The 24,567-nt window shown below is 38.1% G+C and overlaps 1 protein-coding gene and 2 long non-coding RNA genes across 3 annotated transcripts; 1 reads left to right on the forward strand and 2 right to left on the reverse strand.

Annotated features, from left to right (window-relative positions):
• Positions 1-696: 696 nt before the first annotated feature.
• On the reverse strand, positions 697-6,734 carry zgc:153738 (uncharacterized protein LOC558115 homolog). Its single transcript, XM_034677695.1, is given in 24 exon segments — positions 697-921; positions 1,059-1,085; positions 1,087-1,295; positions 1,399-1,437; positions 1,440-1,517; positions 1,520-1,574; positions 1,663-1,718; positions 1,721-1,768; positions 2,102-2,296; positions 2,382-2,489; positions 2,835-2,917; positions 2,991-3,021; positions 3,024-3,051; positions 3,124-3,207; positions 3,388-3,494; positions 3,689-3,764; positions 3,940-4,053; positions 4,330-4,414; positions 4,531-4,736; positions 5,007-5,078; positions 5,180-5,362; positions 5,598-5,717; positions 5,873-6,200; positions 6,542-6,734. Coding segments are annotated over 24 exon segments (2,457 nt in total). The 5' UTR covers positions 6,553-6,734; the 3' UTR covers positions 697-807.
• Positions 6,735-10,605: 3,871 nt separating this feature from the next.
• On the forward strand, positions 10,606-19,747 carry LOC117808160. Its single transcript, XR_004630171.1, has 4 exons — positions 10,606-10,661; positions 11,289-11,372; positions 15,824-15,918; positions 19,255-19,747. It is a non-coding gene; the product is annotated as an uncharacterized LOC117808160 (long non-coding RNA).
• Positions 19,748-20,881: 1,134 nt separating this feature from the next.
• LOC117832990 lies at positions 20,882-22,773 on the reverse strand. Its single transcript, XR_004635303.1, has 3 exons — positions 22,439-22,773; positions 21,615-21,705; positions 20,882-21,504 (listed from the first exon to the last, which is right to left on the reverse strand). It is a non-coding gene; the product is annotated as an uncharacterized LOC117832990 (long non-coding RNA).
• Between the last annotated feature and the right edge of the window lie 1,794 nt (positions 22,774-24,567).

The raw sequence follows: 24,567 nt of genomic DNA on the forward strand, positions 1-24,567 counted from the left end.
CTGGATCCTTGTTTGGAGACACCCTCTGTCCTGTGTGTCAGATTTCCTCTGGTTCAGACTCTCTAAGCATGAAAGCAGTCAATACAGAGGAAAACAGAAATGTTCAACAACGTTTATTTTTATATATAAGAACAAAGTATTTCATGTTTATGGATACAAAAAAAACAAGTTATATGTGTTATGTCTGTTAGCATAATCTCAAATACAGAATTCAAAACCATTTGTCAAAGCAGCCGTACCCATACAGTAGAGGTATATTAGAAGGTCTTTACAATACAGTCTTGGCATGTCTAAATGCAGCCTGTCCTTGGGTCTGAGAACTATAGCCTCGGGAGTCTGTCCATCACACTCAGCCCACTGATATCATTTCAGATCACAGAGTACAGTATTTGGTTGGATTGGAAATATTTCAACCATTCATCCAAAGGTTCAGCTCATACATGATAAAATGCAAGGTTCAAAATATAGGAAGTTATTTGTGTTCATATCTTTGAAAAAAATAGATTGTGTCCTACTTAAAGCTCTTATTATGATAGTCACGAGAGGGGTTAGCACCTTTCATTATAGACCACACAAAGTCCTACTTGAAGCTTCAAATATGGCCCTCAGTTACACTAAGTTTTAACAACCAGTCAGAATGTGTATTCAACTTAATGACACCCAGCTAACACAGTAAAATAAAAAAACAAACACATGTTTGCTTGAAGTGCATCCATTTATTTTGTAGGGAGTCCATTAGGAAAGCCATTGGAAGACAATTGGCATACAATCATCTCCATTCAGATGTAATAAAAATATAGTGACAAATTATTTTTTTCCTCTCTTCTTTGCACCTTTGCCTTTAGCTGGTACCTTCTCTTCTTCCTTTCCCGTTGCAGCTTTAATTCTCTTCTTTCCCAGGGGGGTCTTTGCATACCAATTCTTTCAACATCAGAAAAAAATAATAAGCAATGGAAGCTCAAACTTTCAAAAATATAATACAATCCTGATGTACTTAAACACTGCGGTTAGACAATCATAAAAGGCAATGAAAAGCAGATATCATATTTGTACTGTACCTTAAGGGCCTCTTCTTCCTCCTGAAACCACGGGGTCAATCTTGGCTAAGGGAGCAACAAACTCTGCAGCAGTCAGCGGTCTGTTTGCCTGGCGTATGATGCGGTGCTTAGTGACAATGCTCTGAATCACCTTTACCATGTGACCTGGCGTGTAGCCATCTGAAATCTTTGCAAGGGAGCTGAGATCAGAGCCCTGTTATCACACCTCCCTGTTTTGGATCAGCTGCTTCCACAAGACTGAAAGCAGGCAGAGGAAATGGTAGTATTTAATTCAACAACCAGAGGTTTCATTATGATAACACAAAAAATAAAACCCTTTTCTCAATGTGTGTGTTCTTACTGTATCTTGAGCCGTAGTCAGGTCTGGGGATCAAGATGATTTGCTGTACATTTTACACAACGTCTTTATATCAGCACTTAGCGGGTCTTTAGTTGTTCCAATTATCAGAACACGATCATCCCTTTGATTAACTTGAGAGATTTTGGCAAGTCTTTTTTCAAGCGTTTGGGATCCAACTGTGTGCACAAACAGAGAGATTTAAATTCTACATAAATATTTCATTAAGATTTAAATTTCATTCAGATCTTATCTTGCTAAAAATACCTCTTTTTCTTCCTTGGGAACTTTCTTGTAGAACATTTTCTCTGCATCTTCAATCATATTACAGAAGGTTGCAGCAATCTTGCAACCTGTGTGAAGATGATATGTTCTTTCAAGCAGAGTCAAATATTAGCAAGAGGCACTTATTTAGATTCCTCTTGTTCCACCAGGTCTCTAGCAAATTATTTGTCTTTATTGCTAGCACTTGGTGCCTGACACCAAGCTATATCATGGATATATTCACGTTTTTCTTTTCTTTTTTAATAGAAAAACTAACTGGATGGAACTAATCACAAAATTAGTTATACTTACACAAATAGGTTTTTTTGAGCTTACACTTATGTATGGTTTTGTATGAGGGGGCTATGATTTCTATTTTACATCAGTTACCGTGAGAACTTTAGAAAAATAATGTGGTTAAACTGCAGTGGCATCGTGTTACCCTTAAACACCCTGTGGAGCATCATGGCGAGGCCATTCTTGCCTGGGTATTTTCAACTGTGTTCAGACGGTGACAGATCAAAAGGTTGCACGGTCTCATGGCAGATGGCATGGATCAACATATTCTTCCCCACACCTGCCGGCCCTGCCAGTAGGATGGCTTTATCAGGGAGCCTTCTCATGCACACCTGAGAGCCTGTAGAAACACACAACTTCAAACCAAGCCATAAAGGATATGAAAAGTTTTATCGATCTCAAATGTAAACTTAAAAATGTAATACCTAACGGTAAAATTGCATACAGAGATAAGACCTGCCGGACATCTGACATAGAGGGCATGGGCTCGATGTCATTTTGCCTCAGGGTGGTCCCAAGGTAGCTGTAGTCACCTGGTAAGATAAAGGAACAACTGTTAGAACAACAGATACAGATAGATATTCATTTGCATGTTATACTGGGAATTAAAATTACATTTTTAATAATTTATTATGACAAAAAAGATGAATGTGCCGTTTAGAAACATGTCACTGTGATTATGGTGTTTTGGTGTTTGTTAACCAGGAGAGGGCAGCACATCACCACAAAACAGTTGCAAGAGCTATATTGTCAGGGCTCTGCACAACAGATACTTCTCCAGACTGTGAGCAGTCAGAATCCAAATTTGAATTAAAAATCATGAGAGAGCAATGGATTCTGAAAGATAGCATGCAAGTTACACAGTGTACAAGTCTTACCCAAGTAATCCTGCAGTCTAACCTCATTTGCCTTTTTCAACAAGCCCTGTTCCACCAGCTCCTGACAAAGAGACTCAAGAGTCCTAGCCGACATGGATAAATTATGTTATTGAATCTGACTGATCATTCATCAGTGCATCCTCTCTGTGACCTCACCTATCAGACGTCAAATCTTTCTCCTTTTTTTCTTCTTCCCACTCTTAGATCCTTTCTTCTTCTGTGAAGTAAAATTCGGTTGTCAGGTCACAGCTCAAGGCGTGTGTTTTTTTTGCTGTCTTTCACTTCTTACCTTTGCATTTCCTTTAGTTTTACCACCCTTGTCTTTAACAGCTAGTTTCCATTCAGCCAGCTCTTGTCTCATCTGCTCGTCTACCTGATACAAACAAAACAGAGGAATGAGTACAGCTGCAGGTGGTGCTGTCATCAGTTTTACACACTTAGGGCTGAAACTTGAGTTTTCAAATCACAGAATCTGTCCCCGTGTTGGATCCCTTGAATGTGATGATTGGCACATTTAATGCTTTAAAGTGTTGTATGCTTAAGTCTGCACCACCTTCAGCCGAATCTCTGCTTCAATATCTTTCCTTGTTTGTTCTTTGAGCAGCTCCACCTCATGTCTCTGGCTAAAATTCTGGGACTCATCGCGGTTTTTCCAAAAATCTGAGGATGACAGAACACATTTTAGGCTTTTTTATTTGAATGAGTAACTATTTTCACATTTTGTATACAGGATATTTTTTGACTGAAATAAATGCAAACTTATTATCTCAGCATCAGTCTGTCGAAATTGTTACCAATTCAAAAAATGTAATGTGAACACAGGACAGCTTGACCTTTTTTTAATTCAAACACACCTGAAAATGTTTTGCTTTCAATGTCCAAGTCTGACAGAAAAGCTGAAGGAAGCATCTTCAACCCGGCTTCCTCTTCCTGCAGTGGAGAAATTAATCATGTGTTCATCACCCGAAACAACAGGAATCAGTTTAAAAACACTGAAATCTAATTTACCCCATATTTGAATTAACTTAATATAAGCTGACTTTATTGTCAATCATTGTGTTTTGTATTCATCAATTGAGTTAATTTAATACAGCTCAGTCCTTACTTCTTCTTCATGTTTCCCCATGTCTTTCTTTCCCTTGTCCTTCTTCTCCTCCTTTCCTTTTGGTTTGTTGTTGGACTCCTCCTCCTCCTCCTTTGCAGCAATTTCTTCCCTTAACTGAATACATGTTTGTACATCAATCTTTTTTAATTTTCTGCACACCTATGAAAGAGTGAAACTGTGTCTAAAGATGGCTCTTGGAAATAAAAATGCACCTTCAGTAACACACCTTACAGTTTTCCACAAATGAAGCATGACTATATTAGTAACCACTATACATTAAGTGTAACATTTGATGAGAAACTGGTATGGACACTGTATCCTGTGTCTCAAGTTTACCTAAGTATAGCAAAGGCGCAATAAATTACAATTTTGGTACAGAGTGTATTTTACCTGCTGAGGGTCCATTTCAGAAAAGATTAGAGCTGAGCCTCCGTCCTCTTCATCTGGGTAGTCTGGAAATGATCCTGTAGCGTCACTATTTTAAAAAAATAGACATACAGCGAACAAAACTATGATGATTAAGTCCAAGGAATGTGAAAATGATTCACCGAAGTAAAAAAACGCATGACAAACACATCTGTGCCACCTTACCGGCATTCAATGAACCACTGTCTGATTTGCTCTTTCATAGTCTTGCTCATGTCATGACCCTCCACATCCCTGAGCTGGTTTGTGATGTCTGCAAGAGACTTCAGATAGTCTTCTTCGTACTCCTCCTGTTTAATGCGGGAACAAGCCTCACTGGCCTCAGCTGTGATTTCTGCAGGGCAGGGTACCTGGTATTTTGGATCCATGGCCTATCATGGGTGTGACGAAAATATTTTATAATGTTACAAATATGCATTCCATCATTCATTGCAAGCTATCAGAAGGAAAATACTACAAAGGAAAAGGAGAGTTTAAGGGAAAACATCACTTGGATTAGTGTAATATGAACACATTCAAATAAGAGCAGTACAGTTTTCATAAAGTTGTGTCTGGCTTCATATCACTTTGGTGTTTTTTGATAAGTTTGTGGATGCATTTTTACATATCTTGTGAAAATTTGCAACATTCATTTTACTCACCATTCCCAGAAAAATCATTTCTTCCTCCCGGGCAATCTTTGCCCTCACTCTCTGTATGTGGCCCCTCCAAACCTGCAGATGACATTCAATTACGTCCAACAACACAGAAGATGACAGAAGCCAAACATAAATAAGGTAGAATAGGTGTTCAGAGTTATGTGACAACACAGAACCTTTTGAATGCAGACTGCAGCCAACTCTATTTCAGCTGTTCCAGGGTCCTTGGTTCTGTACATCCTGTTCGTCTTTGTGCTTTCTTCATTCAACTTTGCCCTCTGGCGTCCTTGATGGGCCCTCTCCAACATCTGAATGATCTTAATGGCCTCCTCTTGACTCATGTCCTTGGTCATTGGAGGCTGTACAGACCATATGTAGACAAAATACTTGTATTAGCTTTCTTCATCTCACTGAATCATTGTATAAAACAAATAATTGTATACGACTTTATCAGTTGTATTTCTCACACCTCATATGTGTAAGAATTTGTATGTCATTAAATTAATCATAAGTTAAATTAAGAACCAAAGTTAAAAGAATCAAGTTGGACAATTACATGCTTTAACTTAGATGGTGGTAACTTTTTTCACTCACTTTAGGGCATCCAGTGGACTGCACCATTTTAAGAATTTCCATCAGCATCGTCTTTCGTTCATTGAGTTCTCTGCTGCGATCACTGATGAAATAGCGAGGGATAGGAATCTCAAGGTCTGCCTAGAGTGCACACAAAGAAAACAACTCTTATCTCATTTCAAAGGGTCAAGCATCACACAGTGAATTGTTCCCCTTGAGTGAGTCAGTTTAATTTTGATCAAGTTATTTCAACAATACCATTTTCATCATATTTGCTGCAACAAAATGACACTCACAGGTGAAAGCTTTAAGTCATGAAGGACATCATCCATGTAGTGGTACTCTGAAAACTCCTTTTCCACCATTTCATTCTTCAACTCTAAAATCCTGCCCATCACCCCATCAACCAAGGCCCGGATGAAACGTCTCTTCTGAGGGTGGAAAACCTGGTCATAGACCTTCCCCAGCTGTCTGAAAATCTGAATGTACCGCACATACAGCGTGGCCAGGCGCTGGAAGAACACCACCCTGTCCGTTTCTGGGCGAGGAGGCTCAGCAGGAAGCTCCTCAGCCAGCAGACGGCTCAACTCTGACTGGGCATCTGCCCACAGCTGGTTGTAAGTCCTGCAACAGTGTAAACAATGTGATGAGCAAAGAAATGGCAGGATACATGGCATTATTGACAGTAAGTATGTGATAATCGAGAATAAATGTATCAGAAGTTGTGTATTTTTTTTATTTTAAGCTAAGACAAAAAAGAAAACACTGTAAGATCTCCTGAGGGGGAATTCAGTTGTTGCTGGAATGTACTTTGACTGTATTTATTTCTTCTACGTTAACATACAGAATGAAAGTAGGGCCTACAACTTTGCTACAACTTTGCTGGGGTTGCATTAAATCAAGCTGATGTTGGCGAGCTGGCTAATGTTTATTTCACTAACGAGAGTTAACGTTAAAAAGTTTACCTTTGCGACATGTCTCTGTCTTCAGGGAGAAAAGAGAATATCTTCCATTTCTCTTCACATAACCAATTAAGTATAACACCGTTTAAACTTTTAAGACTTAACAAACGAAACGTCAATGTACAAGACAAGAGGTCAGCCTTCCTTTGTTTAGAGTATCCATAGGAACAGTCATCCCGGAAGTAAGTCACATGGTTTTGTCCACTGTGTTTGATCAATGGAAATCATGGAACCTGTGCTCATGTAACATCTTGTACAAATAATAATAATAATAATAATAATAATATAATAATAATAATAATAATAATAATATAACCCCCCAACGGGATAAGCGGTCAAGATAATGGGGATGGATGGATAATAATAATAATAATAATAATAATAATAATAATAATAAATAATAAGCCAGTTTGCGTTTGCTGTTGTATTTTTTTCAGAAGAATATTTATTAAAATATAACAATGCCTTTTAACGATAGGCACAACAAATGAGAAACACCATGTTAACGCCGTCATTTGGATTCAAGTGTAAAAAAGAAACAGTTTGGGTCTTAAACTTTACAGTGTAGCCTGCAGTGTTTGGTTTTTATATAGGTGGATTTCTAATTGAAATAGCTTTGCCAATGGTTCGCTTACTGTTTGGTCTCCCTTTGCTATGTTTTTTAAATGCACCCTTGAATTACATAGCCTATTTTTCTAAAAGCTTATCACAATTATAGAAGTCTACCCAAAAAGGGTGGAAAACTGCTGCTCCTGGAGGCATTCTCTACCGCTTAGGCCACACAACTCGGTTGACAAACACCTCGCCACGCTCTTCTCTACGTCCAACATCCAACAAGTTGATCCATTTGGAAAACTACTTTCATGCGCGCTACCGCGCCACGCTCCAAGACGTTTATATTGTTAACGGAAGTTTCAGTGGGAAACTTTTGTAATCTTAAACCATTACTCAGTCTGGCATGGATTTTTAAAAAATTGGATTTGAATAATTCTGTTAAAGTAAAAGTTATGATGTTTGAGTGCGTAAAGGCGGGGCGCATGCCAAAGTGAGCGAATGCCACTGGAAGAAATGCACCAAAGATGTCAACATTGCTTTACCACCCACTCGAAATCGATTGTATTACCTTCAAGAAGGTGGCTCCTCGTATAAATAGGGACGCATTATTTGAAGAAAGACGGTGTGGTGCGCACGAATCTGCTGGCTGTATCCTCTCTCCTCTCTTTCTCTCGCGACCCACAGAAAAACGCCTGGAAGAATTTGCTCAGGAAAACTCGTGTCCACACCACGTACATAAGCTTATTTACTCCTGAAACTGGGTAAGTGTAATGTTAATTTGAAAAAAGAAAAATGGTATCCTAGATTACACTGGGGGTAATTTCTCCACTGCGTAAAGTGATGCATCACCAACTATTTCTGGCGAGTGATTCCACTCTGTAAGGCTGTGTATTCGATAGAGAAGCTTTTTAGTATTTTTAATGGATGTGAAGGATCTCAGATGGCGACTTCTGTTTATAAATCTTTTGACTTTAAGCATTTTGCAAAGTGAACAACTATCTTTTTGGTTGTTAGAATCACATAAATACTGAAACATGTGTAACCAACTTGTTTCTTCTGTTTCAGACAGTGAAGTCATGCAGGTGGAGAGGACATGGCACATACTGTTGTCTGTCTTCTTTTGCTTATCACCTCGGGCCAGTGCATGAACAGCAAGGATGTGAAGCAGAAAGAAGAAGGACCCTGTTGGATCTAATCTTACAGGTTATCAGAGACAGCCAGTACCGGGACAAAGGCGTCTCCAGACGCTGTAGCAGTGGACTCTTCACTTCAGCCCAAGACATGAAGTTCTCCTCCCGGGAAAAGCCTTTCTATGTTCCTAGGGTGGATAACAGTAGACTCGTAGTAAGCTGATACGATTTATTTTAGGTCCTGATCATGAAAGCATAATCCTCATTTCTCTGGGTGAGACAGCTGTCATCAGTCTGGTATGAGCTGTGCATCTTATTTATGAGCTTTCTTTAGTTTGGCTTGATGGAAGTAAGTGTCTGCGTCTTTTATAAGTTATAAAGAAAAGAAAATTAGGATGTTGGTCAATGCAAACTTGAGACACAGGGTAAAGTGTCCATAGCTGTTCTCATCAAATATTACACTTAATGTAGAGTGGTTACTAATATAGTCATGCTTCATTCGTGGACAACAATAAGGTGTGTTACTGAAGGTGCGTTTTTTATTTCCAAGAGCCATCTTTCTCTACTTTTTAGATACACAGTTTAAGTCTTTCATTCAAACTGTAAATGACTGATGGACACATATGTGTAAAGGTAACTCATGCTGGAGGAGTGTCTTGCCAAATTTGTGAATGATTCATTCATTATCGTGGAGTCTGAAACATGAATGATGGTGAGCATACATGCTCATGAACACACAATGTTGTCACAGAGAGCATTTCCACAAATTAATATCATGCAAGACTGGTGGGTTGTGTCACAGTGGAGTAATTTTCAGCTACCCACTGGAGTCAGTGATTGTCAAACACTCTTTACACTGTAATTTTGGAGTGAGGAGACAACAAGAAAACTTGTGCTTTGTTCATCTGAGACTGGAAGCGTCCTGGTTTTACTGCTGAACAAATAATCTCTCTTTTTTTTTAATATTCTCACTGAAATTGATCATTTTATCTGAGGTAAATGGACAAGAGTGTCCCTCTGACAGGTGGAAAGTGCAGTTTATTGGCTTAAAAATAAGCATTATGTCATGACAGGAGTTAGTGATGAATCAGAGTAACCCTGACCGTGAAACATACATTCAATTTTTCAAATCTGAGAAGATCCAAGAAGTTTTGCCAGAGCCATTCTACTTAGAAATTGTTTTTCATGAAATTAAAGTTACAGAATAATAACTTTGAGTGCCACAGTCTACTCCTCCATAATCAATCAAATGCTATCTAATCACAATGTGTTCATTCATTCAAATGGTACTCATAACTTCTCTATCATTTAGATCATGTCTTTGCGAGGTTAAACCAGGCCTCACAAAGCTCAAAGTATGGGCCAAAGCTTATGCAATTGGAAAAGTACCTTTCTCAGACCACTGGCTGGGTGGAATTTATCTTTTGAGGTTATTAAAAGCAGCATATTAGCAACTGGTGCGTGTGACACTACCAAAGATCCATGGTCACGCAAGGGATAGATTTTGGGAATGACAAGGAAGACAGAAACATCTGTCGGCCAGTTTAATGTGTGGTCCTTGTATTTATGCGTGCTTCTGAAATACAGCTGTGCCCAGAGGATACGAGTTGAGGGAACAGTGTTATTTACTACTGATTCTGTCAGTTATGGTATTTATTTGTCTATGTGGCACAAGCGTTTTTTTGATGTATTTTGAATATTTATTTCTCTCATTATTATTTTGTATTGCTATGCTTTTATTAACACCAGATGAATTGTTGTACACAGGCCTTAAGCTACCCAACTATATCAGCTGACTTTGTGTAATCCAGGCTGCCATTTGTGCTCTTTACATCTTGGTTCTGACCAATGGCAGAGGTTGCTCCTATATATTTGATACCATCTTAAAACAGTCAAATACAAGGGTGTGTTAATTATCAATCAACATGAAAGGGGTAGATTGTTTTAGCTTTCATACTCCTTTTGCAACTCCAGCAGACTCTTGGGTCTGGGGGCCAATGTGATGTTAGCCCAGTGACCAGTAGCATGGACTTATTCTGATGAGCATTAAGCTCAAATACAGTAATCCTTTTATCTTGTTATGGCTAAAGTGTTATCAGACACATACATGGATGAGTCGAGGGGTATGCGTATGAAATATGTCAGCTGGCCCCAGATCCCTCAGAGAATAATGTACATGTTAAGATTTATCACATAAATACAACACTAGCTGCACTACACACAAGCAATATTCACAGTGTATAAAGTGCATTGGAATGCTGTGATTTTAATCATGATTATATAACATGCACAGAAACAAAAATACTAAGATCAATACGGTTATTTGTCTTTAAAAATACCCACTTGCAAAAAGTTTGCAGACTAACAGTGCTTTTCTTTTTCAGAAATTGTTCCTAGAGATGTAGACATGAAAGGCAAATTCATTCAGCATTTCACAGGTAAGAAAAATGTTATCAAAAACATCATGGGAGCTAAAATAAGCACTGTTGACATTTTTCTGTGTTCCTTCCCAAATATTGAACAACTGTTTTACTTCATAAAAGTCTTTTAGGGAGGTTTGGCACTTAATTCCTAGTTCTATCCCCTTGAGAAAATAATGTTTCATATTTTTAATCCTGCATACTGTATGCCTGGAGCCTAGAAAGCTTTGTGAACTTAGGCACTGCTGTAGACCAAGAGAGTGTTGCTGGCTTAGCTATAGGGCCAGGCTGCAGGGAAACAGCACATGGTCTGAAGCTGACAGAATTAAGTTGAAGGCAGTACAAGGTTAAGCTGATTATTTGTCTCAGGACTTAGGAGTACACTTCATTATTGGTGTGAAAATCTGCAATTTTAAATGTTGGTTAAAAAAACCTCTGAGGTGATTATATTTTGAGACTCAAGTTCCGTGCTAAGTCCTGTTGAACCTTGACTCCTGGACCATGTGCTGCTCACTTTCACTTTGGAATACTACATCTGAAAACTCACAGTGTTTAGGCATGTTTGTTAGCAAAATGGATAAAGGTAAAATAATGAAGCAATTGAAATCTTTTTCTTCTTGCCTGATTTCACATTTTTCCATTAAGCAGGACCAGTCAAGTTCTCATCGGAGTGCAGAACACACTTTCATAGACTTTATCACAACACAAGGGATTGTTCCACACCAGCATGTACGTATGCTCCTTTTATCCTTTCTTGTAAAGCTTTGTGGTGCCATCTTAAATCATCACAACTTTTAATGCTGTGCACACTCATACGAGTCTGTTTCCAATCTGCTTCTTACTGTGTGTAATTTGTTCAAGCATGAGAAACAGCTGCTGTTTGTCAACAAGTTGGAAATTTGAATTAAGAAAACTATTTTTCTTTTTCTCTTTTTTTTTGGTTTATTCTTTATTTGTGCTCTTTTACTGGTGTTACGAGCATGAGCAGAGCTTAACAGAAAACTTGATGTCCAATACTACTGCTAAGCAATCAGAATTTAGCCATTTTTATTGACTTTTTTATAGCTATTTTTGTGCTTTTCACGCTGATGTTTAGGAAATAGCGTGACCGTGGCGAATAGCAACAGTTAGGAGTCAAACCCAGGCCGCTGCCCCTACGACTGACGACACTGTTCTCGGAGCACAAGATTTAACTGCTGAGCCCCTGGAAATCCAATGACAATTTATTGGCTGTCCACAAAATTGTTTAACCCATACCCACATAGTCCCAACTAATCAGATCTCACATGCAATGCTAGATTATTGTTTTTTCACATTTGAACTTTGATCATGGAATATTGGATAATTAATTTTCTTAATGAATTTTCAGAAAAGCTATAATGGTAATTCAGCCTGCAATTGAAAATCCTTGGATGGGCAGTAACTTTTGGTATTTCAAGTTGGATGTCAAGTCTGCATTTCTAGGAAGTATTACAATCAGCTTTTATAGCAGTGGTTATTGTGCAGAGAAAGGAGGAAGTAGTTTGCGTTTTCTTCTTTATCTGCCGAGTTGGAGGTGGACTGTTATCATTGCTATACATACAGAGAAAATACTAATGACTACAGACAAAGAACCATCAAAAACAAGAGCAAATCTATGGAGACACAACTGCCACTTAAAACCACCAAGGACAGAATATACTGGATGAGAAATTTACAGCATTTGTGCCAATCTCTGAACCCATCGATCACTTAAAGACAATACATGCACATTTTTCAGGGCTTCGGATGAAAATAGAAAAATATCAATAAATGACTTCTGGACAGGACTTCCCTTTTCACGTGTTGCATCACTTACGGCAACACGAGAAGTGTGAATGAAGTGGATCTTGAGAAACAAAATCTTAAAGCTATTGGTAGGGGAGAATGGGGTTGGTTGTCACACTTTTTACAGTTTTGATGATTGCTTATCATCAAAACATCTTTCAATAGTCTTTCCTACATTAAATTGAAGCTTAAGGTGTTGGCTTGAAATGTGTATCCCTCTCAATTTTCAACTCATTGTAACAAAGAGGCAATTAACTATCAATGACACTGTGACACATTGTGACAACCAACCCCATCACGGGGATGGTTGTCACACACTATGGTGTTGGTTGTCACACACTATGGGGTTGGTTGTAACAATGGTATTTTAATGGGAAAAATCTTTTAAAAAAGGCAAGAAGGCAGAACTAAATTTGAAAGTTTAATTACACTGACAAGTGATAGGCCTACATAACTTAATGCATTTTAACATAAAATGATAAAGGAACATGAACAGGAAACACATCTTTAGGCCAGCCTATATAACAACATAAAGAACAAAACAAATAGGCCTAACAATAATGGCCTACTCAACTAGGCTACATGCAGTCACTGTCTGAGTTACAGTGATGGCAAATGTAGGGTCTGCGCACTCCAACTAATTTCACCATGCATGATTTTGCCAACATAGGGGTTGGTTGTTACCTGTGACAACCAACCCCAAAGAGAATGTGACAACCAAACCCAAGTGGATTTTTTTGCTAGCATCAAGGCTAACTACCAGCTAACAACTAGTTAGCTAGCTAATAAAAATCTAAACTATAGCTTTCTGCACACACTTTGTAAGGGTAACACTTGTTTTGTTATAAACCCATCGTTTAAAAGACTAGAAGAAAATACTGAGAGCTGAATATTACAATTTGACATGAAAAACACAAAAGTCCTCTCACCTCAAGTTCAGCTGTCATACTCCAGAGAAGACTATGTAGGTGAGCTCTGATCCTAATTCTGGAAATGTCCATACCCCAATTTGAGAGACAGTGCCCTCTGGTGGCAAGATATAACGAGTGTTCCAACCAACCCGTGTGACAACCAACGCCGTTCTCCCTTATCTGTGTTTAAATGTAAATATTAAAGGGAATCGCTTGTGTGTGACATACTATGGAAGGTGAAACCGTTTGTTTTGTTTGTTTCGGGTCAGCTGTATTATTATGAGGGGTGTGGCCCTAGCACAGTCTGACCCGTCTGTCACTGACAGACTTGGGCTGCTTTTTCAAAACTGCGTACTATACTAGCAGTACGTACTGATTTGGCAAAAATTCAGTATGTAGTAAGTAGTATATGAACAAGAGCAAAATCTGCAGTACGCAAAAACTCCCTGGATGTCTACTGATTTGGGAAAATTCCACAGTATGCATCGGACCAGTCTGCCTCGCATACTGTTTCACAATGCATAGCGCTCGTTCCATTTTTTCTTTTCTCTTCTTTTTTTGACGGGGGAACTCAGTTTTTTGGTGCTGTGAAAGTTATTAAATTACATATAAACCACTTCTTAACTTTTTAAATCATATGTGATGCTAACGAAGCAGTTTCTCTATCGGCTTGGTCGTTGTTTACTTCCGCTTTCCGAAACTGGAAAGTCAGTGACGTCTGGCTCAGCATACTGCAACACAGATCAAACAGAACAGTCATACTACATACTAAATTCAAACGCAGTATGTAGTAGGCAATACCTACTGACTACTACATTTGTAGGTAGTATGTAGCAGACCGTTTTGAAAACAGCCTTGGTGTCATGGGAGCTTCCATGGTAGCTCATGCTCAAGCGATTCCCATACTGAAACACCTCACTCTGTTATCAAAGAACCACAGATTCCGTTAAGTAACCCAAAGTTAGATGAAAAGGTTCAAAGATTGCTTTATGGCATTTTTCTCTCAATATGGACTATTTTCATTCCGCATATCAAAGCCTGCTGACATGGGAGTAGATGATACCACCCAGACTACAAAAAGAAACCAGGACACTTATGATACAAATATCTAGTCCCACACCTACATGTTTTGCAATATATGTAGAATTCAGAACTCTGTTTACTTATTTGTAAGAAGATATTAACTTTTAATTTACTTCATAATTACTAATCTTCAACTTTCTTACTCAAAAGTTTGGTATAATCACAAAAAAGTATTTTGATTTGCAGATTGATGTTCATAACTAAAATGTTTAGGTTTCTCAAATGATACCACAGCATGCAGGCTGAAATGTTTTGCAGGGTTAGATATTCTGAGAACGTCTTATAAAGCAATATTTTATTTTTTCTAAATTGATATGGATGTATAACAAGACAAAGCTTGGATCAGTGGTTTACACTGTTTGGTAAAAGGCCCTCTAAAGGAGGAATACATGTCACACCCCAGCCTTGAGAGGGCTTGTATATTTCTTTGATTTAAAATTGACTTCTCCCAAACAGTTGTGTATCCTTATAAGATTATTAAGCTTATCCAATATTTGAAACTTTTAAAAGGATAAGAACAGGAATATAAACTAAATTTGTGCTGCAAAAGACCCCTCGGGAAGTTCACATTAAGAAATTAGGAAGATGACGTCAAAAAGGCGTCAGAGAGTGATTCCAGACGATGCTCTCCTGCTGCAGATAAATATCTGGTTAGCAGGACTCTCCTTTGTTGTGGACAGAGTCTGTTTGTGCTGCCATTTACATCAATGATGAATTCAAGTGAGCATGAAGCCGGACTGAAAGCAATAAATTAATGTCCTGTTTTAATACACAGGAAGAAGTTTAGTTAAAACCAGACAGCAATGCAAGAAAGACAGAAACAGACAGAGGACCAGCAGGCTTCATTTATCTGTCTGTTTGATTCAGATGACGCAGGGAGTATTGTTTACTGCAACATTTAGGGTTCATTTCTCATGTTTATTTTTGCTGTGGGTGGTATTTGTAAACATGATGGTAACTTTGCAGGCAGAGTGGCTCTGTTGAAGGAGCATAGCAGCTTTAAATGCCCAGTTAGAAAGAAGCTTATGTGACTCCTCTGATGTCAGCACTACCAATAATGTCTTTTTCAGTGGTGTGAACATTCTCTTCTTTCTCACTTTGATTGATCAATCATGTTTACAATTATTTTAATAAACTGTATACAATGTTGTGAAAGCCCTGGCAGTAATACCCTGTTATTTTAGACACCAAACATAAAAAAATACCTACCCTGTGTTATAATTTAAGGCAGAACTGGTCAATGTTACTTTGACTGTTATGATATAAGGTTGTTTTTTTTTTCATATTCAAGAATACGGCTATGTAAAGAGGACAATTTAATTTGCAGGCTTACGTTATTATTCTTATTCATGTCCTTTTCCCACTGTTTTTCTTTTACAGATTACAAAAGATGTGCAAGATTGCTAACACGATTAGCGATGAGTCCACTCTGCATGCAATCCTAGAAAATGCATGTAAGTTTTTCTACTCTTGAGGTGTGTACAGTCCATACATGACTACTTTGAATCCTAGTTAATATTTTCCACATGAAAGAGTCCATCAAGACATTTTTTTAATATGGGTTTGAATTAATATTTTTTAGCTTTGAGTGATACATATCTCTTTGATGCATATGTTCATATTTCTTCCAATATGCCTGATTTGAAATTGGATAAAAAGTGAAGCTCATTTAATCAGAAACATATGTTATATGTTTTGCATCTGTTCAATATTTGTATATTTGAAGAAATTTTTCTTTTGGTGTTGGACATGTTGAAGCATTTAACTGTCAAATACACGCTCTCAGTCTTTAATCTGAACTGCAGGTTTTATTTAAACTAAGTGCTGGTTGGCACGAGTACACAAATCTATTCCATTACAATCAGGAGATCATTTCAAGGCATTTCACTCCTTTTTGGCAAATATAAATATGTTTCAACCAATCCCGATTCAAGGACATCAAAGACTGGAATAGCTGCAAGCTGCAAGAGCCATTGTTTGCATATTGCAAACTTTTTATTTTTTGATTATTTTTGTTGATTATTAAGTTGATAAGGAGCAAAAGCTTTTTTTTTGTTTGTTAATTTGTGGGCTTTTATGCCTTCATTAAGAGGACAGGACAAAGTATGGAGTAGGAAAATGGGAGAGAGTTGGGAATGGCATGTTGCAAAGGGCCTAACGGTCAGAATGGCTGCTTTGAGTACAATACCCCCTGTACATTAAATGCGCGACTCAACCGCAAGACCAAACCTGCACACTATAAGAAACAACCTGGAGACTATCTATATTTTACTAGGATGAAATACTAAAATGATTTAGGTAAAAGCTACTCATATTTTTTTAAATACATTTCACAACTTCAAAATAAGCTAATGAATGCTGGAGCTGGGATCAAACCACTAGCCTACCAATTGATAGACAACCAACTCTACCCACTGAGCCACAGCCACCCTGATTATACAATCAGCTTACAGGCACTATGTGACCAGCAAACAAGCTAACAGCTAAGGCAACACATTATTAAAACAATGTCTTTATTATGATTTACCACAACTGGTGCCCCACCCCACTATTACGCCATTGGTAGTCAGGCCCCTGCAGAGTGGCACCCCCTGCTGACGGGGGTGTCCTTTATTTTTCTGCTTGGAAGGTGGCAACCCTAATATCAATCCTACCTTCCGCCATGATGCCAAGCCACAACCAGAGAGTCCCGCCAACCGAAACTGTCTTCAGCAAAGAAGACGTGATGACGTATGCGCACCCTTCAGTGCACACCCAATATCTTTGGGTATATATTATTTAGGTTTTTTTTCTTGTAGAAATTGTTTAAAAATAGGTAAAGAAGGTCATATATACCCTTTATAATGCAGTTCACCTGCTGACCTACATTTTTTTAGCATAATTCAGCCAATTTGTATGGATTATATTTACTACCCACAAAAATACTTTATAGTGCACCTCAACACAATTATTGATGTTCAATTGAAATAATACCCCTTGGTCATCAACATTTGCTAATAAATGTTCTCACAACAGCCAGCAGCAGTAGTCTGAAGGGTGGTAAGCTAAAATAACTTTTTTCAGGTTTAAAATTCTATAAATCAAATATATGTGACAATTGTAATAATTTTAAAATGTTTGTATTCATCAGCAACTGAAATTCTGATAGGACATCAAATTCTAAAGGAAAGCAATATGTATGCTAACCCAAGCAACAGCTAAAATGAGCTCTCACGTTATCATCAGGCTATTGTTAACATTTAACCTCTTTGTTACCGTTGCCTAGAAGTGAACAGCTTTTCTATCTTGCTGTCCAACACATTACATCAGTAACATTAGCATTCAGCCACTCTCTAGTAAGCAATAGAAGGAACTACGGTAAATGCCAGAATGCCAATTCAATTTAGTCCCAGATCGATTATTGTGTCTATAAAACTCATAACCTCGAACACAATAGTATTTTGCTCCTACAGAATTTCAGCTTACCAGCCTGAGCATGATGTCAGAGCAAAATGGCTGCCATTCAAATATGGGAAATTGAATTAGTCATTCAGGGCAAGATGACAATAGGACTTTGAGGACTTAGTGTGTTTCAGTTTTATTGCATGAAAACTGTTAGTGTTGAAACGGTTAGCATTGAAACAAAGAATAATGCTCCATGAGTGAGCATGAGAAGAGTATTAATGTTATTACTGTGTTTACTACATGTTTAGAGCACATTTTGAGAATAGTTTGCTCAGCTTGCTCACTTGGTACAGCTGGTCCTCTTCCACTGGTTGTCCATAGAAAAATGACCTATAAGTTGCTTTTCAATGTTGACGGGTGAAACAGCTCTGTTACTGTTTTTGAAAACGTCACAACTTTCAAAGGATAGACTTGTGTGAAAAGATGCACGGAATAGCTAACATGACTCTTCTACACATATTTCTATGAGAGATGCCCTGGTTACCAAAATCAGGGCAGATACAGATACTTATTTTTGTTTTTTTCCACTACCTCTTTGTTATTATTTGTGTTTGTTTTTATAAAGGGGTTTTATGAGATTTGATGTATCTAAACTGTTGCTGGTAAATGTAAATTTGAGAAGCTCTTTCAAAGTCCTGACATCACTGACTCTGCTTTACAGGAAGTTAGATTCACTGCATTAGGAAGGACTACTAGCCTGAAATCACTCTTTATGCTAAGCTAACCTCTAACACACATAGCTGTTCTCAAGACGTAGATGGAATGAGAATGTCATCAGTGCTTTAATGTTGCACAAAGTCAGACATCCCTTTGTTAATGTGATCTTGGATGACAGCAGGTCTGATGTGTTCACTGTCGTCTAGTCCGGTACGTGCTCGCAGTGAATGCAATTAGGTCGATGTGGTGAGTGATGGCTGCAAGAGAGTTCATCTTCACAAGTAGCCACTTAAGTTCATTTGAGTTTTTCGTGGTATAGGACTTCTGATGATCAAACTGAAGCGGCAGACTAATTCTTAGGTATTCAGTTTCTCAAGTGAATCAGAAAATAGATCCTGTCGGCACAGTTCTAAGAAATATGCCAAAGGTATATCACAACCTGAGAGCTTTTTGAGGGGTAGTTAAGTGATTCATTATTCCTGATCATTTTTGAACGAGCTTAGTCATAACATCAAGGAACACCAGTGATGGCAGGTCAGTAATGACCCTCTTTAGAAGCCGACAACATGGCTTCCTCTTTAAAAGCCAGGATGTCAAGATGTCTTCCTCGACACTGGACAGAAGAATTTGTATTTGAAATAAAGCTTGAAAAAACCTGCAGAGACTGAAGAAGTTAAACTCTAATAAATGTTTTTTTTGTCTCATTTCAGGTCCCAAAAATGAAAGAGGGATCAGAAGTGCCTTCAAATCCGCAGCAGTCAGATGAACATCGTTCTGTTCATAGTATTTTTTATTTTCTTGTCATTCCTGAAAATGCCAATAGACATTTTTGGTTTGTTTTGAATGGTTTGTTTTTTATTTCAATGTACCTGTATGTACCATATATTTGTATGAAAACATTAATTTAATATTAAAAACACCTATTTATTGAAAGGTTATGTATATAATGATTTCACAATCATTCAAAATCTGATTATTTGGTTATTAAAGTTATATCTAACTGAGAGAAAGCTTTTTATTATTATTTTTCCTCTTCTATAAGGATTCCTCCCCCACTAGGCTCTGAATGATTTGTCATGCTCTGTCGTTGTCTTCATTAGATTCATTTGGCACTTGAGTGATTGCTGACAATGAGAACATATGGAATGACTACAGTGGTGATGATGCACTGCAGTATTGAACAATAAAGAATATTGAAGCACAGTATATTTTTCTATTATTGGAAACAAGGTGAAAAGGGGAAATAAAGAGGATTGAGGGTTGGATCAGTTTGACTGAAAAACAAGCTCAGGAGTGGCGACCTGCGCATTGTTGAAAAAATAAAAAGTGTTAGAGGCCAAGTCTTGACACTTTTGTCCTCTCCTTGGTGTCATCTGAAATTGCAAAAAAACAACAACACTGAACTAAACTGGATTCCATTTCTGTTTTGATTTTCAGCACTCTGCTCATGTCCCTGCTCCTTTGAAAAGGTGTTACCATAGCTGATTCCCCTCCAATCACCGGATAACATTGCATGATCTTTGGCAGCTTTTCGAGTTTGCATCTCCGGCTATTACACACTCAATCATACCTGTCAGATATCTTGCATCCTTGGACCCAACAGGATGTTCAGCAACTCAAGTTCAACCGAACCAAATATACTTTTTATAAGAGTATCAAGAAGCTTAGTGCCCCCACATGTGCAAGATGTTGCTCAGCTTCCTGGGAAGATAATTGAATTCTGTGGCTTTATTTTGATGTAGCTGGATGATCCTTATTTTATTAATTCTTGAAAAGCAAGCGTTTGCCTATCAGAAGGCTTGGGAAATTGCTGTGACGAAGGTTTTTGTACAGTTGACAAATGCAGTTTAGGTCACAAACTCGTTCCCAACCCGAGTAATCCAATTAATGAAGTGTGCCTGGCATTACAGCCCTGGAGCTGGGGCCAAGTTTTTGAGTGAAGTGGACAAAATCTGACAATCAGTGGACATTAAGTCATGTCCAACTTGACTTTTCTTCATTCCAGACAAAAAAAAGAGTATTTTTTCTCAGAGGACCCTGCTTATTTGCCTATAAGGCTGTGTTTATGGAAAACAGTAAACATGTATGAGAACATGAAGAGATGAAAACAAGCAGAGCTGAAAATCCCAAAAAATAACTTCTAATATAAGATAAAGGCATTAGAGCTGCCTTTAGAATGAACTCTTCTTAATCATTGTGTGTTTCTGCTTGAGGTTTAAATTACCTACCCTTACAGAAACACAGTGCTGTAAATTCCTAACTAAATAAACAGGATCAAACATTCTCCTTCCTGTCATGTTGTATCATCGTGTAGTGAGATATGCGCCTGGGGAGGAGTTACAGTGATTGTCTTCTGTTTTTATTGGGGTAGTGAAATAAATATTGAGCCAGGCACACATTGGGATGCTGATAGACAAGGTTCTGAAGAAAACAAATGCTAAGCCAAAGATTACAACAGCTCAGTTCTCACGCCAGCATGTCTCTTTATACTGAGCAAGAACAGTTTGTTACGATGGATCATGTATTACTCAACAAAGTTTGGCCTGTTGTGGGATCATTAAGAAGTCATACACGGAAGCTGGCAGTTCAAAAGGTTGTGAACTGAAACGGCATTGAAAGACTGGTTCTCTTGAAGATGTTTAAATCAAGTCAGTGTTATCTCAATCAATGCAACCTGTTTCCTGCTGCCATAAATCTCAGCTTCCTCACAAACAGAAGAGTCCAAAAAGAAATTAATGATTCCAAAAATTGGCAAAACCAAGCACTTCCTTTCTGGTGAATGATATAATGATTACTTCGGACAATTAATGGAAAGAGTGATGTTTTCTGCCCCAGTTATAAAGGGATTAGGCTGCTAAAAATAAAGCTTGCACCTCCTGGGGATGCACTGGGGATCCCTTTCCCTCCGGGTGGGCAGAGCGGGGGACACCGGATCCTGATCTGAGGAGGATATCACTTATCTGGAGACAAACAGCACAGATTAGGAGAGGAGACAGAAGATGCACTGGGGACAGCATGTGGGAGGGCTCTAACACAATTACACACAAGCACCAAATCCCTCCTCTGATACCTTTGAGAAATGTTGCTGTGATAAATAGTAAATAGAGACCAAAGCCGGGCCAAGTCCTTCCTGTCAGGCTGCACCCTGCTGCACCACAGCTCTATAGCAGAGAAAAGAAACACCCCGATGTTTTAACTATGTGTTAGTTGCCTTCAATGCATCAGTCTTGAGAAACACAGATTATCAGCTGTGATTAGGACCATTAATAAAATCAGTCTTGCAGCAGACTTCAGCTCAAGATTGATGCCAGCTCATCAAGTGAATAATTTGGCCCTTTTCCTGTCTTCAGCAGAATGTATTCATTTTATTTCATTAGCCCTTTGGCACTGACCAAAATGATTCAAGCCCTAACTATTCAGGGAAAATCATGAGTAGCATATAACCTAAAACCTAAACATGGCTCCTATGACGTATATCAAACTCCCCCCATCCATAGAAAAAATTTATAGCAAAAGTGAACACTTTAATCCAATTTCTTGGACCCCAAGGCCTCATACAAGCAAACCACCTTATTTATAGTGACTGCAGTAGCCTTGATGGCTGTAAAAATGTTGTAAAGGGCTCATCGATTCTCTCCATGTCTCATGATTAATTCATGGCTCTTCTTATGTCTTTTGTAGGATAGATAAATCCCTATATGAGTCACCAACAATATATGTTCAAATAACACAACGTCCATTAGGAATTTGACAGCTAACAGATGAAGTCATTATCATAAACATCATCACTAACAATTCCTCTTCAGCACTCCCTGTGTATAAAAAAAATCCAAATTCTTTAAACGTGATGGACTTTTACAGATCGAACAGAATAAAGCAGCTTCTATCTCTCACTGTGTCATTTGGGGGATTAGATATGTGTTGACCCTCATGTTGTACTAGAAGATTTTAAATGGACTCAGGTCCATGTTGAATGAGACAAATCAATGGGAAATGAGTTGCTGCAGCTCTGCCTTTGTGCCAGCTGTGTGTCTTTGATCCGTGTGCTTGAGGTGTTGGCAGAGGTCTCCCTTCCACCCCCTCTGCATGCCCCACACTGTGTGCTCTCTGACGCTGCCATGGCTAATACCAAACGCATTGATTAACTGCAAGGCATCTTCAAGCCCGATTGCTTCTTCAACCTGACATGACACATAGTAACAAGTTCATTAAATTTAGCTTCAAGTTTGATAAATAATGATTTAATAAGTTTAAAACACATATTATAGACTCACACAAGCTGCAACACCATCCACCATGCACCATAGTAATCTGTAATGTCAGTTTAGAAAGGAAACGTTTTCTTCAAGCTGTATTTATTTATTTTTCATTCTTGGTAAACCAAACTGTAGTTTGTGAAAACTGAAAATGCATTTTTTTTTGTCAAAGCCCAAGACTAGACAGAGAATACTCTACTGTACACGTCGTTTTTTATCTTTCATTCCAAATGTGAAGTCAGACAAAAGTAGAATTTCACCGAGGCAATAATTAGCTATATTCAGTATTTGATCTATTGCATCTATTTGCATGGACTATTCTGCTTTAATTTCATCTTATTTTCTGACAGTAGCACACCAGAATTTGTGTACTTTATTCATCCTTTAGATGCTTAAAGCAGTTAAGACACATTTTTTTTAGTGTCTAAAATTTAATTAACAACTTGATATTCATTTCCAACCCTAATTTCAAAAAAAGTTGTTACACTGTGTGAAATGTTGATAAAAACAGATTATGATGGTTTACAAATCATTTTATCCCTACATTTAATAAAAAGTAGTGCAAAGAAGGGCGCAGACTTGGCCTAATGGTTAAGTTGCACACCCATGTAGCAGTGATCCGGGTTCAAATCCAGCCTGCGGTCTCCTTCCTGCATGTCAACCCCCCACTCTCTCCCGGTTTCCCACACTATCCACTGTCCTCTCCTCTATCAAATAAAGGTGTAAAAGCCCCAAAAATAACTTAAAACTTAAATATGCAAAGAAAATACATCAAATGGTGAAACTGACATTTTATAGTTTTATGAAAATGTATGCTCATTTTAAATTTGATTTGATTTGATGTCTTTATTTTGGAAATGTAAATTAAAAACAAACATAAAAAACATAAGTAGAAAAAGAAGAAAAAACTAAATCAATAAATCCCATCAGCAAGCACTGAAACATTTTAATTTACATGTGCAAATTTGATGCCAGCAACACATTTGGAAAAAAGTTGAGACAGGGACACAGAAACAAAAAAGTTGTGTCATGCTAAATTAAAATAAAAAACCTGGAAGAACTAATTAGGTTAATTTGCAACAGGTTAGTGACATGATCCAGTATAAAAAAGGCACTTCAGAGAGGCTGAGTCTCTCAGAAGTGAAAATGGGAAGAGCTTCACTGTGTTCACTCTGTGAGAGACGATATGAGCAAAGAGTGCAACAATCTTAGAGTAATCTTGTCAGTGTAAAATGGCAAAGAATTTCGGGACTTCATGACCTACAGTAAACAACATCATCAAAATATTCAGGGAACTTGGAGAAATCACTGTACTACATGGACAAGGCCAAAAACCCAGCAGTGGATGACCATGATCATCACTCTCTCAGGCTTCATTGCTTTTGATCATACATGAATAACTCTGTAGTGGAAATCACAAATCATGGGCCAAAAACCACTTAATATTAGGGGTGCAACAATTTGCCAACACGCTCAAAATAAGATCAGACCCAGATTTGAATAACTGAGGAGTGAGACATCTTGCACTCTTACTATCTTTGCTGAGATTGCTGCATGTAAAACAGCAAACAGGAAGCCACAGGTGGAACCAAACATAGCAACTTGGCAGTGACCGGGCGGTGCAACACCATTGCATACAATTTCTAAAGTCAGGAAGCATTTGACTGAAACTCCATAATCTGGTCTCCTCATTCCTGAAGATGTTACATGTAACATGAAGAGATAATTCAACACATTGGTTAACATGCTCCTGGCCGAAATGTTATG

Source organism: Notolabrus celidotus, chromosome 2, assembly GCF_009762535.1.
Source record: "Notolabrus celidotus isolate fNotCel1 chromosome 2, fNotCel1.pri, whole genome shotgun sequence".
In the NCBI taxonomy this organism is placed as follows: Eukaryota; Metazoa; Chordata; class Actinopteri; order Labriformes; family Labridae; genus Notolabrus; species Notolabrus celidotus.